The sequence below is a fragment of the Podarcis pityusensis genome, assembly GCF_964106645.2.
Source record: "Podarcis pityusensis genome assembly, chromosome: 13".
In the NCBI taxonomy this organism is placed as follows: Eukaryota; Metazoa; Chordata; class Lepidosauria; order Squamata; family Lacertidae; genus Podarcis; species Podarcis pityusensis.
The window spans coordinates 19,537,157-19,550,409 of record NC_138038.1 but is presented as its reverse complement, the minus strand read 5'-3'; the positions used below and the strand labels follow the sequence as shown (position 1 = coordinate 19,550,409).

Below are 13,253 nucleotides of genomic sequence, written 5' to 3'. Positions count from 1 at the left end.
CTAGAGATAACTGGAGAAGATATTGCCCCAAACCCAGACAAATCTATTTCTTTACGCAACCACGGCAGCAGGAATATTATACGCACAAAAATTGTATGATGAGGTGCTCCCTACTGAATAAGAATGACAGCTGAAATTGATAGGCTATGTAGAACAGGCAAGTTTGGCGTGCAAAATTAGAGATCAGAAAGAGACTGGTCTTAAAGAAGATTGGAAAATATTTACAGAATGCTTAGAAGCTCGGTGTAAACATGTTAGAATGCAAATAGGATTTGAGTAAGAACAGCAGTGGAGGGGGTGAACTTTTTGTTTTTTATGTGAGATAAGGTGAAGGTATAGAGTAACGATAATATGCAGCATAAATTGAAATTTTGAGGGAAACACGGAGGGATGGAGGGGAAGTCGTAGGTGGAATGACTGATTGCTAAATTTGAAATGTTGTTGAGTTGTTTGTTTGTTGAAAATTTACAAATAAAATTATAAAAAACAAAACAATTGAACGAACATACAATAAAAGCAGCAGGTTATAAACGTAACTTCACAGATCAGAATAAAAGCTCAATAAAAAAACGACAGGCAATGTTGTCTAACCTTCCCACAAATTTGGTGCAAACAAACCAGTATGAATGCTTAGTAAACATACAACATCTCTGAGCCAACCTGCAGAGTTTATGCAAATAAACCAGAACAAATGCTCAATTAGAAGGTCACCTGGAAGTAACTTGTATGTCATAATGACGAATCAGCTAAGGGGTGTGGTTTTGAAACTATGAAATCTATGAATTCGGAAGAATACATTTGCGCACACAGAGAGCACTTTGAAATACAAACATTGGAAGTGGAAAGCCATCTTAGGGAGGACCAAACAGCATAGCTAGATTTTGATATATATATATACACACACACACATTTTAAAATCCACGGGTTAGAATCACAGATTTGTAGAGTTGGAAGGCACCCTGAGAATCATCTAGTCCAGGAATATGCAGCTGTCCCATACGGGGTTCGAACCTGCAATCTTGGCGTTATCAGCACCATGCTCAAACCATCTGAGCTATTCTGAGATGTGGATGTCTGCTTGCCACATTTGAAAGCTGTGAACCTGAGGGAGGAACCAGCCTCTCTCTCACTTTAAGTTGTATGTAATTCCAGTGCAGTTTACTTGACTCCGGGAGGGCTGGCTCAGCAGGGATCAGTCCCGGAACCTCAAAACTATAGACCAAGTCAGGTGGAGTGGCTAGGATGTTGAACTTAGACCAGGGAGAGGCAGCTCTGTTTTGCAACAAAGCTCACTGGGTGATTTTGGACCACTTTATTGCCTCCTACCCTATAGGGTTGTTGTGACAGTGGACTTGGGACAGGCAGAGAGTGAGATGAGCATCTTGGCCAAGGAACAGGATAGCAATGCAATAACAAAACAGACAAACCTCACAGCACCAATGGTAGGGCTTTGCCAGGGCTGACTGAGGGAAATGCAAGGGACATCTGGTAAAATATTTTGATCCAGTGATGGTTCTGAGTCAGGCAAACGTCTGCTTCCTTTAGATAAGCCCAGCGGTTTGCCCAGGAAAGCCGGCAAGTGCGCCAGAACCGGCTCTTGTTATTCCTCGCGCGGCGTCATAATAAAAACAAGGGCCCCTGAGCGCGTGCAGAGTGCACCCCCTTTCCCGCTGACTAAACGCAGCGCGCCCCAATACACCTGTGATCACGGAGAGATGCGCTTCGAGGGGAAAGCGTGCGCCTGGAAACCTCCAGGCAAATCTGGGTCTTTGTACCTTTAAGGTACTTGTTTTTTTATAAAAGAAAAAGAAAATACTAGCAAGAATGAAATCAGTTCCCCGGCCTTTTATCTGCCCTCGTCTTTGTTTGCGCGCTGGGCAGGTGTCCAACCTGTCCGGGGCCCCTTTAAGAACCAAGCGCTTGTCACTCCTGCTCGCTCCGACTGTTTCTTTTTCCCCCGGAAGAAAAGTGTAGCCAGAGCGACTGCTCAGACTCTGTGCAAGGTGGGGAGGGAGGTAACCAAGCAAGCACGCGCGCGCCTCACTTGCGCGATACCAGCCACAGAACCGGCTCCATCCGAGCCTTTTGCGCGTAGGGAAGAACCGGGTGGAGAGGAAGGAATATCCGATCGCTAAGCAGGGAGACTGCTGCTGCTGCTACAATCTGCAACATTCACAAAGGAGGTTGGAGAGGGGAGGAGGGCAAAACTCCAGGAACTGAAAGCAACAACAAAAGCAAGCCGGGTTTTTTTCCCCAGCCCCCAGCAAAACGAGCAAGCCACCCGCAAACTCCTTTGCAGAAGGGTGCAGCAGATTCCTGGGAAGCAAAAAAAGAAGGAGAAAGAAATTGGCGAAACACGAAATGGGCGCTAGCCAGTTCCACCTTTGCAGACCCGCAGGACGCAAGAGCCAGCTTGGGAGGCAGAAAGCGCTCCTGCTGGCATGCGCCCTGTGGATTTCCCTCTGCGCCCCGAGATGCGCGGCTTTCAACCTGGACACGAAATTTCTGATCCACAAGAAAGGCAAGACCCCGGACAGCTACTTCGGACTCTCCGTGGCTCTGCACCATCACATGGACGGGCAACGATACCTGTAAGTGAAAATAGCGTTGGGACGGGGAGCGTGCAGTGTTTGGTATTGCGAGAGGCGCCCTTTTCTCCGGAGCCTCCCACTCTCTTTCTGAACTTGAGGTTCAGACTGGAGGCATAAAATCCGCTGCAGTAGTTAAGAGGGGAGCAGGCATTCGAATCACACAGAACAGTCCGGCAAGCAGGGATCTGAGATTTAGAGAGCTGTCCGATATTTAAGCTGACATCCCTTTTTGTTCCTCCCTCAGGAAGCCCCATCTGAACTCTGTGGGACTTACCTTTGAGTAGACCTATCTAGGGTGTTATACCGAGAGGCACACTCTTTTTCCCCTGCCCTTTTTTGCCTAGAACAACAGGTTGGCAAAGCCCCCAGTTCTGCGCTCATTCCCCCTCCTTGCCGCCAACAAAGTTTGGCAGTTCCCCAATCTGCTTTTAATTAAATGTCATATTCTTGGTTCCTTCTCTTGGGAATGGAGATCTAGCATATTTTTGTGGTCTCTGGTTAGCAAAAGGGACTCTTATAATAAGTGTCTGTGAACTAATGGAGAAGTTACTTGCATCTACTCCCCACCCACCCAAGCGTGCTGCAATTCACATCTGTTTGTGCCATTCAGCTTGTCAGCTTTTTGGATTTAGCTGGAATTCATCTGTTCCTGAACTCGATGCCTGTTTGCGTGTGCGTTCGAGAGCAATTTATGCCCTATTGTGTTGGGGTTGTACCACATGTGGCCTGGTGCATCTAACATCAATTGGCCCTTTCCTTCCAAAGCGAGATGTTGACTGAAACCAGGGAAGCGGCTGCAAATGTGATGGTTAATGCTGTATGTTGACAGAAAATATATTCAGGGTCACTGAATATTGGTGGCCACCGGTAACACAAGACTGGCGGTTGCCAATGTGCTGCTTGTGAGTGCCTATGAAGGTTTTTCCTGGTTGCCCGAAGGGTTTTTTCCACACAAATTAGGCTTGTAAGAAGCATTCCATTATAGCCAATATCATGGGTTGCAGAGTGTGCTTGGTTGTGGTTTGCAGATATGTCCACAGACCCAGAAAGATGGCAACTCCTGCAGTTAAATTCAAGTCTACCCAGTGGCACATTGCAACCTAATCAGAAAATGCAGTGTTAGAAACTCAAATATATGAGCTAGACTCCAAATAGCTTCTTAAACCAAGGTTACAGTTGCCAGAACAGAATGTCTAGTTTGGGGGTAAGACGGCTCTAAAGTCTTTTTTTTTTTTACAAATGATGGACAACTGACGGTGATGGATTCTCACTTAAACATCTGGCTAGTTCAGATGACCACCTTGAGCTAGGTTAAGAGCTCTGAGAACTTAGGGAAGAAAAGTCACTTTATCCAGGGACAGTTCACATGTACAGTGGCACCTCGTGTTACAGACGCTTCATGTTACAGACGCTTCATGTTACAGACTCCACTAACACAGAAATTGTACCTCGGGTTAAGAACTTTGCTTCAGGATGAGAAGAGAAATCGCGTGGCGGCGGCACGGTAGCAGCAGCGGGAGGCCCCATTAGCTAAAGTGGTATCTCAGGATAAGAACAGTTTCAGGTTAAGAACGGACCTCCAGAACAAATTAAGTTCTTAACCCACTGTATACCTGTTCCAAACTCTTTTTCTTAACAATGACTTCTGCTGCTCAGGCTGCACAGAAAACGCATTTTGGTTCCAAAAATTCATTCTGATTGTGCAGATAATATATAACTGATAGAATTCTACAGGATGGGAGCATGAGTGTGTGAAAACAGTCCAGATTCAATGATCCCCAGGCATGCACCTTCCAGATGGTGGAGATGCTATTTTATGTGAATCGCCCTGAGACCTTCAGGTATACGGTGGTAGATATAAATTAAATAAATAAATGATAAAAATGTCAGGTGCCATCCTGGCACCCTGGCATGTCGCAAGTGGTCAAAAGCCAGGTGCAAAATGCTCCTGGCGCCTGGCTAATTTCGAACACCGACAGCATGTCGAGATACCTTACTGGGGAATAGTGCAACTTTCCTGCAACATACCCTTGAGCAGAATAAAAAGGGCAAATCAAAACTTAAGGTAAAGGTAAAGGGACCCCTGAGCATTAGGTCCAATCGTGACCAACTCTGGTGTTGCGGCGCTCATCTCGCTTTATTGGCCGAGGGAGCCGGTGGACAGCTTCCGGGTCATGTGGCCAGCATGACTAAGCCGCTTCTGGCGAACCAGAGCAGCGCACGGAAACGCCATTTACCTTCCCGCCAGAGTGGTACCTATTTATCTACTTGCACTGGTGTGCTTTCGAACTGCTAGGTGGGCAGGAGCAGGGACCGAGCAATGGGAGCTCACTCTGTCGCGGGGATCCGAACCGCCGACCTTCTGATCGGCAAGTCCTAGGCTCTGTGGTTTAACCCACAGCGCCACACATAGGGACAAATCCTTACCGTCCCAAACCTGCTTAATTCAGAGCAGTGCAGTTTTGTCTGGGATATGCATGTGAGGCCGAGGCTCCCTTAGTACTCAGTGTGCGTTTCCCTGGATGAGGCTCACTTCTTATGCCAGTGGCAGCAGATAACAGGTGCCAACCAAACCAATGCAACATGCAGGTCACTCTGTTGGTTCACGAGAAGCCTTTTGAAACCTTATCCAGCAAGGATGCAGCACTAAATATTTAGTATGTATACCATACCTTCTTCTTTTTTAATGGCATCAAATGGTTGCTGGAATGCTTTTATTTCTTCTAAGGAATTTATATCCCACTCAGTATTTATTTAAGTAAAAAAGAAATCCAAGAAACTTCATTTTTTTAATTTTAAAAAATCCCTAAAATATTTAATGCTATTATTTCCATTTATATGCCATTTTTTTCCTATGTAAATTTGCACAAATGCAACAGTACCTCTGCTCAGAGAACTGCCCTGGTTGCCCATTTGCAATTGGGCCCAATTAAAGGTGTTACAACAACAACAACAAATTATTATTATTATTATTATTATTATTATTATTATTATTATTTGTGCCCCGCCCATTTGGCTGGGTTTCCCCAGCCACTCGGGGCAGCTCCCAAGAGAATATTAAAAACACGATCAAACATTAAACTTCCCTAAACAGGGCTGCCTTCAGATGTCTTCTAAAAGTCAGATAGTTGTTTATTTCCTTGACATCTGATGGGAGGGCATTCCACAGGGCGGGCGCCACTACCGAGAAGGCCCTTTGCCTGGTTCCCTGTAATCTCACTTCTTGCAGCAAGTGAACTGCCAGAAGGCCCTCGGAGCTGGACCTCAGTGTCTGGGCTGAATGATGGGAGTGGAGACACTCCTTAAAGCCCTTAACAACTTGGGACCAATTTACTTGTGAGATTGCTTTACCCCATATAGGCCCATACGACCGCTTCAGTCTGCAGAACTGGCAGTGTTACAGGTACCACATAATACTGATTCTGAACTTCTTGTTGGCACCCATCTAAATAAATCCATACACATTGGAACTCCCTGCCTCTTGACATCAGCCAGTCACTTCGCTGCTCTTTTCAACACCTACTTAAAATATTTTTTTTCTAGGCAAGCCTACCCAGACAGGCAGAAATAATAATAATAATAATAATAATAATAATAATAATAATAATAATTTATTATTATTAATACCCCGCCCATCTGGCTGGGCTTCCCCAGCCACTCTGGGCGGCTTCCCCAAAAAATATTAAACTACAGTAGTCCATCAAACATTAAAAGCTTCCCTAAACAGGGCTGCCTTCAGATGTCTTCTAAAAGTCTGGTAGTTGTTGTTCTCTTTAACATCTGGTGGGAGGGCGTTCCACAGGGCAGTTGCCACTGCCGAGAAGGCCCTCTGCCTGGTTCCCTGTAACTTGGCTTCTCACATTGAGGAAACCGCTAGAAGGCCCTTGGAGCTGGACCTCAGTGGAGGTGGAGATGCTCCTTCAGGTATACTGGACCAAGGCGGTTTAGGGCTTTAAAGGTCAGGACCAACACTTTGAATTCTGCTCAGAAACGTACTGGGAGCCAATGTAGGTCTTTCAAGACCGGTGTTATATGGTGAAATCACCATTGAAACATCTCAGTCGATACCAGTTGGTTAAAACATATGTGCTCCACCAGGAATCTGGTGGCGTTGTTGACGGGGGCAAGTTCTGTCAAGATGGGCAGTTTAGAATGCATAGATGATCTCTGGCTCTGCTGGTGTTAAGAGACCAGCCTGGCTTAGCCAAAGATACACCAGCACAACTTAATAATAATAATGTTATTATTTATACCCCCACCCGTCTGGCTGAGCCGAGGCCAGCGCAAGATGCCCAAAATGGACATTCTGGGGGCGTGGTTTGGGCAGCACCGGGGGTGACTCTTAGGTCAAATCCTAAGCTTGTTCTGCTCATTCAGATGATTGGCAGCCCTGCCTAAAACCCTATTTTAAAGGCATGTTTCCCCTCTTCCCGGCTTAGGCAGAGCAGCTGCAGCGGTTCCACAGCTGAACGGGATTTGGCTCTGGTGTACCTTTAGGGCAGTTTAACTTACGCTGGCTTGTATTACGCCAAGCTTCTTGCGTGCATAGGATTACTTCTTATGTCTGGTCCACACTTCTCAATGTGAGTGAGGAGTTGTGGGGAGACACCTGAAATGGGTAGTTATAAAAAATATTTAAAATAATAATATTTATTTATTTACCGCTCGTAGTTACTCAAAACTCTTAAGCGGTTTACAACACAGGTTAAAACACCTTAAGTAAACAGCAAACACCAAAACAAAAAGGAGAGAATTTATACATTCGATGAAACGTAACTCAATAGAGAATCCTCGTCGGTGTCAAAATAAACATTGCCACATAAAAAATCAGCTGCAAAAAAAAAAAAAAAAATGTGAGGAAAATCCTTAGTAAAAGGACTAAATCCAAGCATCCTCTAAAGATCAGGCAGCAAAATAATTTAAAATGAAAATGAGCTAAAAAGTATAAATTTCAGCTTTTTAAAAAACGACGTCAAAAACCCCCAAACCTGATTCGCAATGAAGCAAAAGAAAACCGACTTATTCTTCCCCACTGCCATACATCAATCCATCACCCCATGAAAATCACGAAGAAAACTTTGGCTTAGAATCAGTTTGATTCCCTCCCCCTCTTTCTTTTTCCTTTCTCCTCCTGTGAAGAGGCTGCATCCTCATGTTTTAATGTTGTATTTTAATCTTTTTTAAAAATTGTATTTTAATCAACTTGTTTTTATTATTGGTTGTTAGCTGCCCTGAGCCTGGTCTTGGCTGGGGAAGGCGGGGTATAAATAAAAATTTATTATTATTATTATTATTGTTATTTAAAACAGCCACTGTTAAGAGCCATTAAAAAAAAATACACTGGGGCAAGAGAGATATCAGCCTAGCGGCTCAAAAGCAGGCTGCAATGGAATAATACAAGCAGGATAGCTCAGTTGGTTAGAGCGTGGTGCCATTAAGGCCAAGGTTGCAGGTTCGATGCCCGTATGGAACAGCTGCATATTCCTGCATTCCGGGGGGTTGGACTAGATGATCCTCAGGGTCCCTTCCAATTCTGTGATTCTATATGAAGGGGGACGTGCTGGATTTCCAACAGCCATCCCCTTGGGGCATGTGAATTGGAGGCTCTTGGCTCTGTTCTCTCCTCCTTTTTTGCACGTGGCACACACTGGCCTGCTTTATCCCTTTGAGTTCTTCAAAGCACATGCCTAGTCTTGCAGATGCTTCCCTGTGGTTTCCGCCTCCTCCTTCACTCACGCTGCCTGTCTGCCATGCAGAGAAAGTCATCTGGGTGGGATACCTAGTGCATTGGTATTTTAGGGCTGTTTGAGGAGCAGCTGATGTAAGGTTCTGATCCTACGTTTACTTACCGGGTTTGGGGCGGGGGGGGATGGAGGAGAAATTTGAGTCAGTACACCTTTAAAGCCAGATTTAGCAGATCCATGCTTTCTGAAACAATACGAGAACCGGAACGCAGCTCATCTCTGGAACGTACATTTGTCTGAATTTTGCGGTGCAGTTTTCCAGCCAAAAGTATACAAAAGCGCATATGATAGTGTGCCTGAGAATGAGGATATTAGATACAGCAGCACATTCTATTCAGGAAAAATCACTTGCAAAAATGGGCACATCAGTCTAAACTGCTTATGTTCATTAGCAGAAGTCTGCGCTAAAACACTAATGACTTTTCCCTTCAATGGAAAATTTCTGCAAATATGTGGAGAACCCAAAATGAAAAATTGAAAAATGAGAAACTGAGAGAATGGAAATGGATAGATCCTTCCAGCCCTACCTGGGAGTAAGGCTTGTTAAACTCAGTGGGACTTACTTCTGAGTAGTGGTTTCTTCTTGAAACAATGTTGAGCTGAATGGACCAGTGATTTAAAGCAGTTTTCTCTGCCCTTACGATATGAAACACTGCACAGTAAAGTATTGTATTAATTCTCTCTACATGGCTGGCAAACCTTACTGACTATCTGAGGCTGGCATTGAAATATCTGAATTTTTCCTCCAGCCTTCCTAAGCAGTCTGTCCCTCTGGCTTTTGTTACCTGTCACCTACATATTGCGTGTTTGTGTGTGTGTGTGTGTAAATACACTTACAAAGCACTGAGAGGAATTCCAGCCATGTGCAAAAGGTTAAATGGAAAGGTATTGCCCTAATGCACAAAGTCCCTATGCAAAGGTGATGGTGGAAAGCGAAATCAATGGAAATTCTTCCCCCACAGAAGTCTATTTTCATATGCATTAATTATGCTTTTGTCTCACATGGCTCGTCTCAGGATCAGCCAGGGAGCTTCATGGCTCAGAAAGATTCAGATCTGAGGCTTTGCGGTCCTTAACTGATCCACTTGCTGTCTGGCATGCTGTTTCCAAATCATTTCTGGAAAACCCCAAGCGGTTGTAGTTCCAGGAGCCCTAGAGCACAGCACCCTCCCTCTCCCTATAGCCCGACTCCCTTTCCTTCTAACTCTGGGTGTAGACATCACTGTCTCCAAGAGGGAAGAAGCAGGCAAATAAGCAACAATTGCTCCTACTACCACTCACTTACCGTATTGGCCCGAATATAAGCCACACCCACAAATAAGCCGCACCTTTAAAATTCAAAAGGTGGGTGGAGGAAAAAAGACAATACCCAAATATAAGCCACTCCCTTAAAATTGGGTTACAGGCTGAAAGTCGCTGCGGTTGGTAGAATTTTAACCTGGAGCCAATTTAAGCCTTTGATTTTCCAAGCCCGCAAAAGTTACCGTAAAATCGCTGAAATTGCAAATCGCTATTCAGTTGGCTACAATTCTGCAGGCACTCACACCCGTAAACGGCACATGAACAGTCTCAAGCTCGCAAATCGACAATAAAACATTTACCGTATGTCTGTTTCAGCAGCGATATCGTAAAAAGGCCAATTTTTGTAAGGTCATGAATTTAAACCGCGCTTTAACTTTTCAGGGTTGGAATTGGGGGGGGGGGGAGTGAGGCTTATATTCAAGCCAATACGGTAACTTCATGAAAGTTCAGCAGCAGTTTAGTGGATATTTCCCCTAACTGACACACAATTGTATGCAATTTTGCTTAAGACAAGCATTTCTGCAAGGCGATTTCCCCGAATGTGATGCATATTTTTTTTGCATGTCCTCGTCACTAGTATACACATCTAGGGTTGCCATATGTCCTCTTTTTCCAGGACACGTCCTCCTTTTTATGGGTAGAGTCGTCATAGCGATCAATAGTTAAAAGTTGAAGTTGGCCCAGGTGTCCTCTTTTTTGCTCTTCAAAATATGGCAACCCTATTTTCTTTCACACTTCCCCATGGCAAACACACCTTTGTACTTACTAGTTTGCTGGAAAACTACATTGCAAAATTCAGACAGGTGTGAATTTTGAAAGACAGCCGTGGTTCAGGCCTCGTAGTGTTTCAGGAAGAGTGAATTGTGTAGTTTTGCCTTTAAATGTGGACCATATTGAATTGCTCCCCACTCCCTAGTGGAACAACCTTGAGTCTTTTCTGATTTTGATTTGATATGCCTTCCTCCCCACCAGCCAATTTGAATGTTTTGACCCAGAGCGATGGCCCAAGAGTATTTCTTAGGCCCAAGAGTATCTCTTCATCCAGACCCGACTGTGAATTGTTCATTTACAAACAGAGGCCTATCCTAGCCCAGGCTCATCCTCGAGGGTCAAGGTGTGAGGTTCCCATGGACCTGTTAACATTCTTGTAGTTCTTTGTTGGATTGGATAAATTCTACGGTGCTTTACAAAAGACCTTTTCAAACCACCGGATTTTTCCTCTTGATTAACTAACTCTCTCTCTTAGCTCAGGCCTCCGTTCCCATGGAGACGTGTATTATGTTGTTTAAGAGGCAGGGTTTTTTCCACACACCCCCTTCCTTACTTAGCCTTGGTATAAATCACGGCTACTTGCACTAATTCTAAATGTACTGATCTTCTAGATTGCGTTTCAGCCGGAGATCTGTTTGTGTTCTTCTGCTCTTACTGGGGCTGCGCAAGGATGGGTGAATCTGTCTGTTTCTGGGGTTTTTTTTCCCCATTTTCCCAATCTTAAATTCAGCTTTCCACATTTGCACATAGGTTGGCAATTTTTTTTGCAAAAGGATTTCTCTTCATAGGCACATTCTTGTAGGCAATTTTGCCTGAAATAAACCTTTCGGGAAAGAGATTCCCCTTACTAGAATGCATGAAAATGTATTTTATTTTCAGTAATATATGTATTTTTAGGTGCCCTTTGCCAGGGCCGGCCCACACATGAGGTAACATGAAGCAACTGCCTCAGGCGGCAGGATCCACAGGGTCAGCAGAACCCAATGTAGATCTTTATTCCACCTCCACCCCCATTCCTGATGTAGATCTTCACTCACCCCTTCTTCCCCGGCAGGGAGTGGGGACGCCATTTTCTGGTTTACCTCAGGTGCCAAAATGTCTTGGGCTAGCCCTGCCCTTTACGCTAGCATAGCTAGTTCCTGGACCCACTTCTAAGCTGAACATACATTTGGGGACCTATTTCTTAACCTTTTACCACATATTTGCATGATGGTAGCACTCCTGTTGTGACTTACCATGGTTCAGGCCGCAATCCAGTAGTTGAAGACGAGCACGCTAGTAAGTGCAGTGCACTTTCTTTGGCTAGAGAACTGCAATTCAAAATTCAGAGAAGTGCCGATCTCAAAAAATGGCTGCGTTTTGGTTTGCATATTGTTTCAGAAAGAGAAAATTAGGTAAGTTCGTTTTTAAAGGCGATCTAAATCTATGCCATATTTGGTGGGGAGTCCTGTTCCTCTTAGGGATGCGGGTGGCGCTGTGGGTAAAACCTCAGTGCCTAGGACTTGCCGATCGCATGGTCAGCGGTTCGAATCCCCGCAGCGGGGTGAGCTCCCGTCGTTCGGTCCCAGCTCCTGCCCACCTAGCAGTTCGAAAGCACCCCTAAGTGCAAGTAGATAAATAGGTACCGCTTTATAGCGGGAAGGTAAACGGCGTTTCCGTGTGCTGCGCTGGTGCTGGCTCGCCAGAGCAGCTTCGTCACGCTGGCCACGTGACCCGGAAGTGTCTCTGGACAGCGCTGGCCCCCGGCCTCTTAAGTGAGATGGGCGCACAACCCTAGAGTCGGACACGACTGGCCCGTACGGGCAGGGGTACGTTTACCTTTACCTGTTCCTCTGCCTTTAATAGTGGTCTTCCAGGCAAGCATTTAATAAAGCTTTTCCTGATGATATTATTATTATTATTAGTAGTAGTAGTACTTTGTCCATATGCCTGGGTTGCCCCAGCCACTCTGGGCAGCTTCCAACATAAACAAACATCAACAGAACAGAACAGAACATTACAAGCGCCTTGATACAGGGCAGCCTTCAGATGTCTACAGGCAATCGTATAATTATTTATCTCTTTGACATCTGATGGAAGGGCTTTCATGGGGCGAGAAGGCCCTTTGCCTGGTTCCCTGTAACTTTGCTTCTCACAGTGAGGGAACCTCAGTGTCTGGGCTGAACGATGGGGGTGGAGACGCTCCTTCAGGTATACAGGACCGAGGCCGTTTAAGGCTTTAGAGGTCAGCATCAACACTTTGAAATTGTGCTCAGAAACAAACTGGGAGGGGGAAGATTGAGAAAGACGTCACCAATTTCTGTGCATCAGGTGTTAAGAAGATCTGAAAAAGAAAGAAAAATTGGCAACCCTGTTTATTAGACATCTGGCATTTAGAGAGCGGGACATTTCCTCCGTGCACTTATTCTGAATCAGTCTGGTAGCAGTTTAATTGTGCAAAGTGCTCCATGGCCATAATTTCTTTCGGCTTTGAGACTCTGTTCCAATTTTGCATAGGAAGCTACCTTATATCAAACCAGACCATTAGTCAGCCCTGCTCAAGATTGCCTGCTGCCCTCTCTAGGTTTTCAGACTGGGTTCCCAACTCCATCCTGGAGACTGAATCTGGGACCTTCTGCATTCAAAGCAGCAGCGTGGGGTGAAATTTTTCGTAGGGGAACAGTTAGGGACAGAAGCACCAGCTTGCAAGGGTGATGGGGGAGAGATTGACATCATGTGTGTGATGTTTCGATGTCCTGACATCAGAAGTATGAGCTTCACACCTTCCTCCCTATAATAATAATATTGGGCGACTCCCAACAGAATATTAAAAACACGATAAAACATCAAACATTAGAAACTTCCC

At 45.0% G+C, this 13,253-nt stretch overlaps 1 protein-coding gene across 2 annotated transcripts in view; it reads left to right on the top strand.

Moving 5' to 3' along the window:
• Nucleotides 1-1,981: 1,981 nt before the first annotated feature.
• Nucleotides 1,982-13,253, top strand: part of ITGA3 (integrin subunit alpha 3) — a 91,700-nt gene continuing 80,428 nt past the window's right edge. The window contains exon 1 of one of the 2 annotated variants that reach the window (XM_080979275.1): nt 1,982-2,591. In XM_080979275.1, the coding sequence (XP_080835401.1) occupies nt 2,362-2,591 (230 nt within the window). In that variant the 5' untranslated portion in view covers nt 1,982-2,361. The remainder of the gene's footprint in view (nt 2,592-13,253) is intronic. The other variant, XR_013978981.1, reaches the window with a different exon arrangement.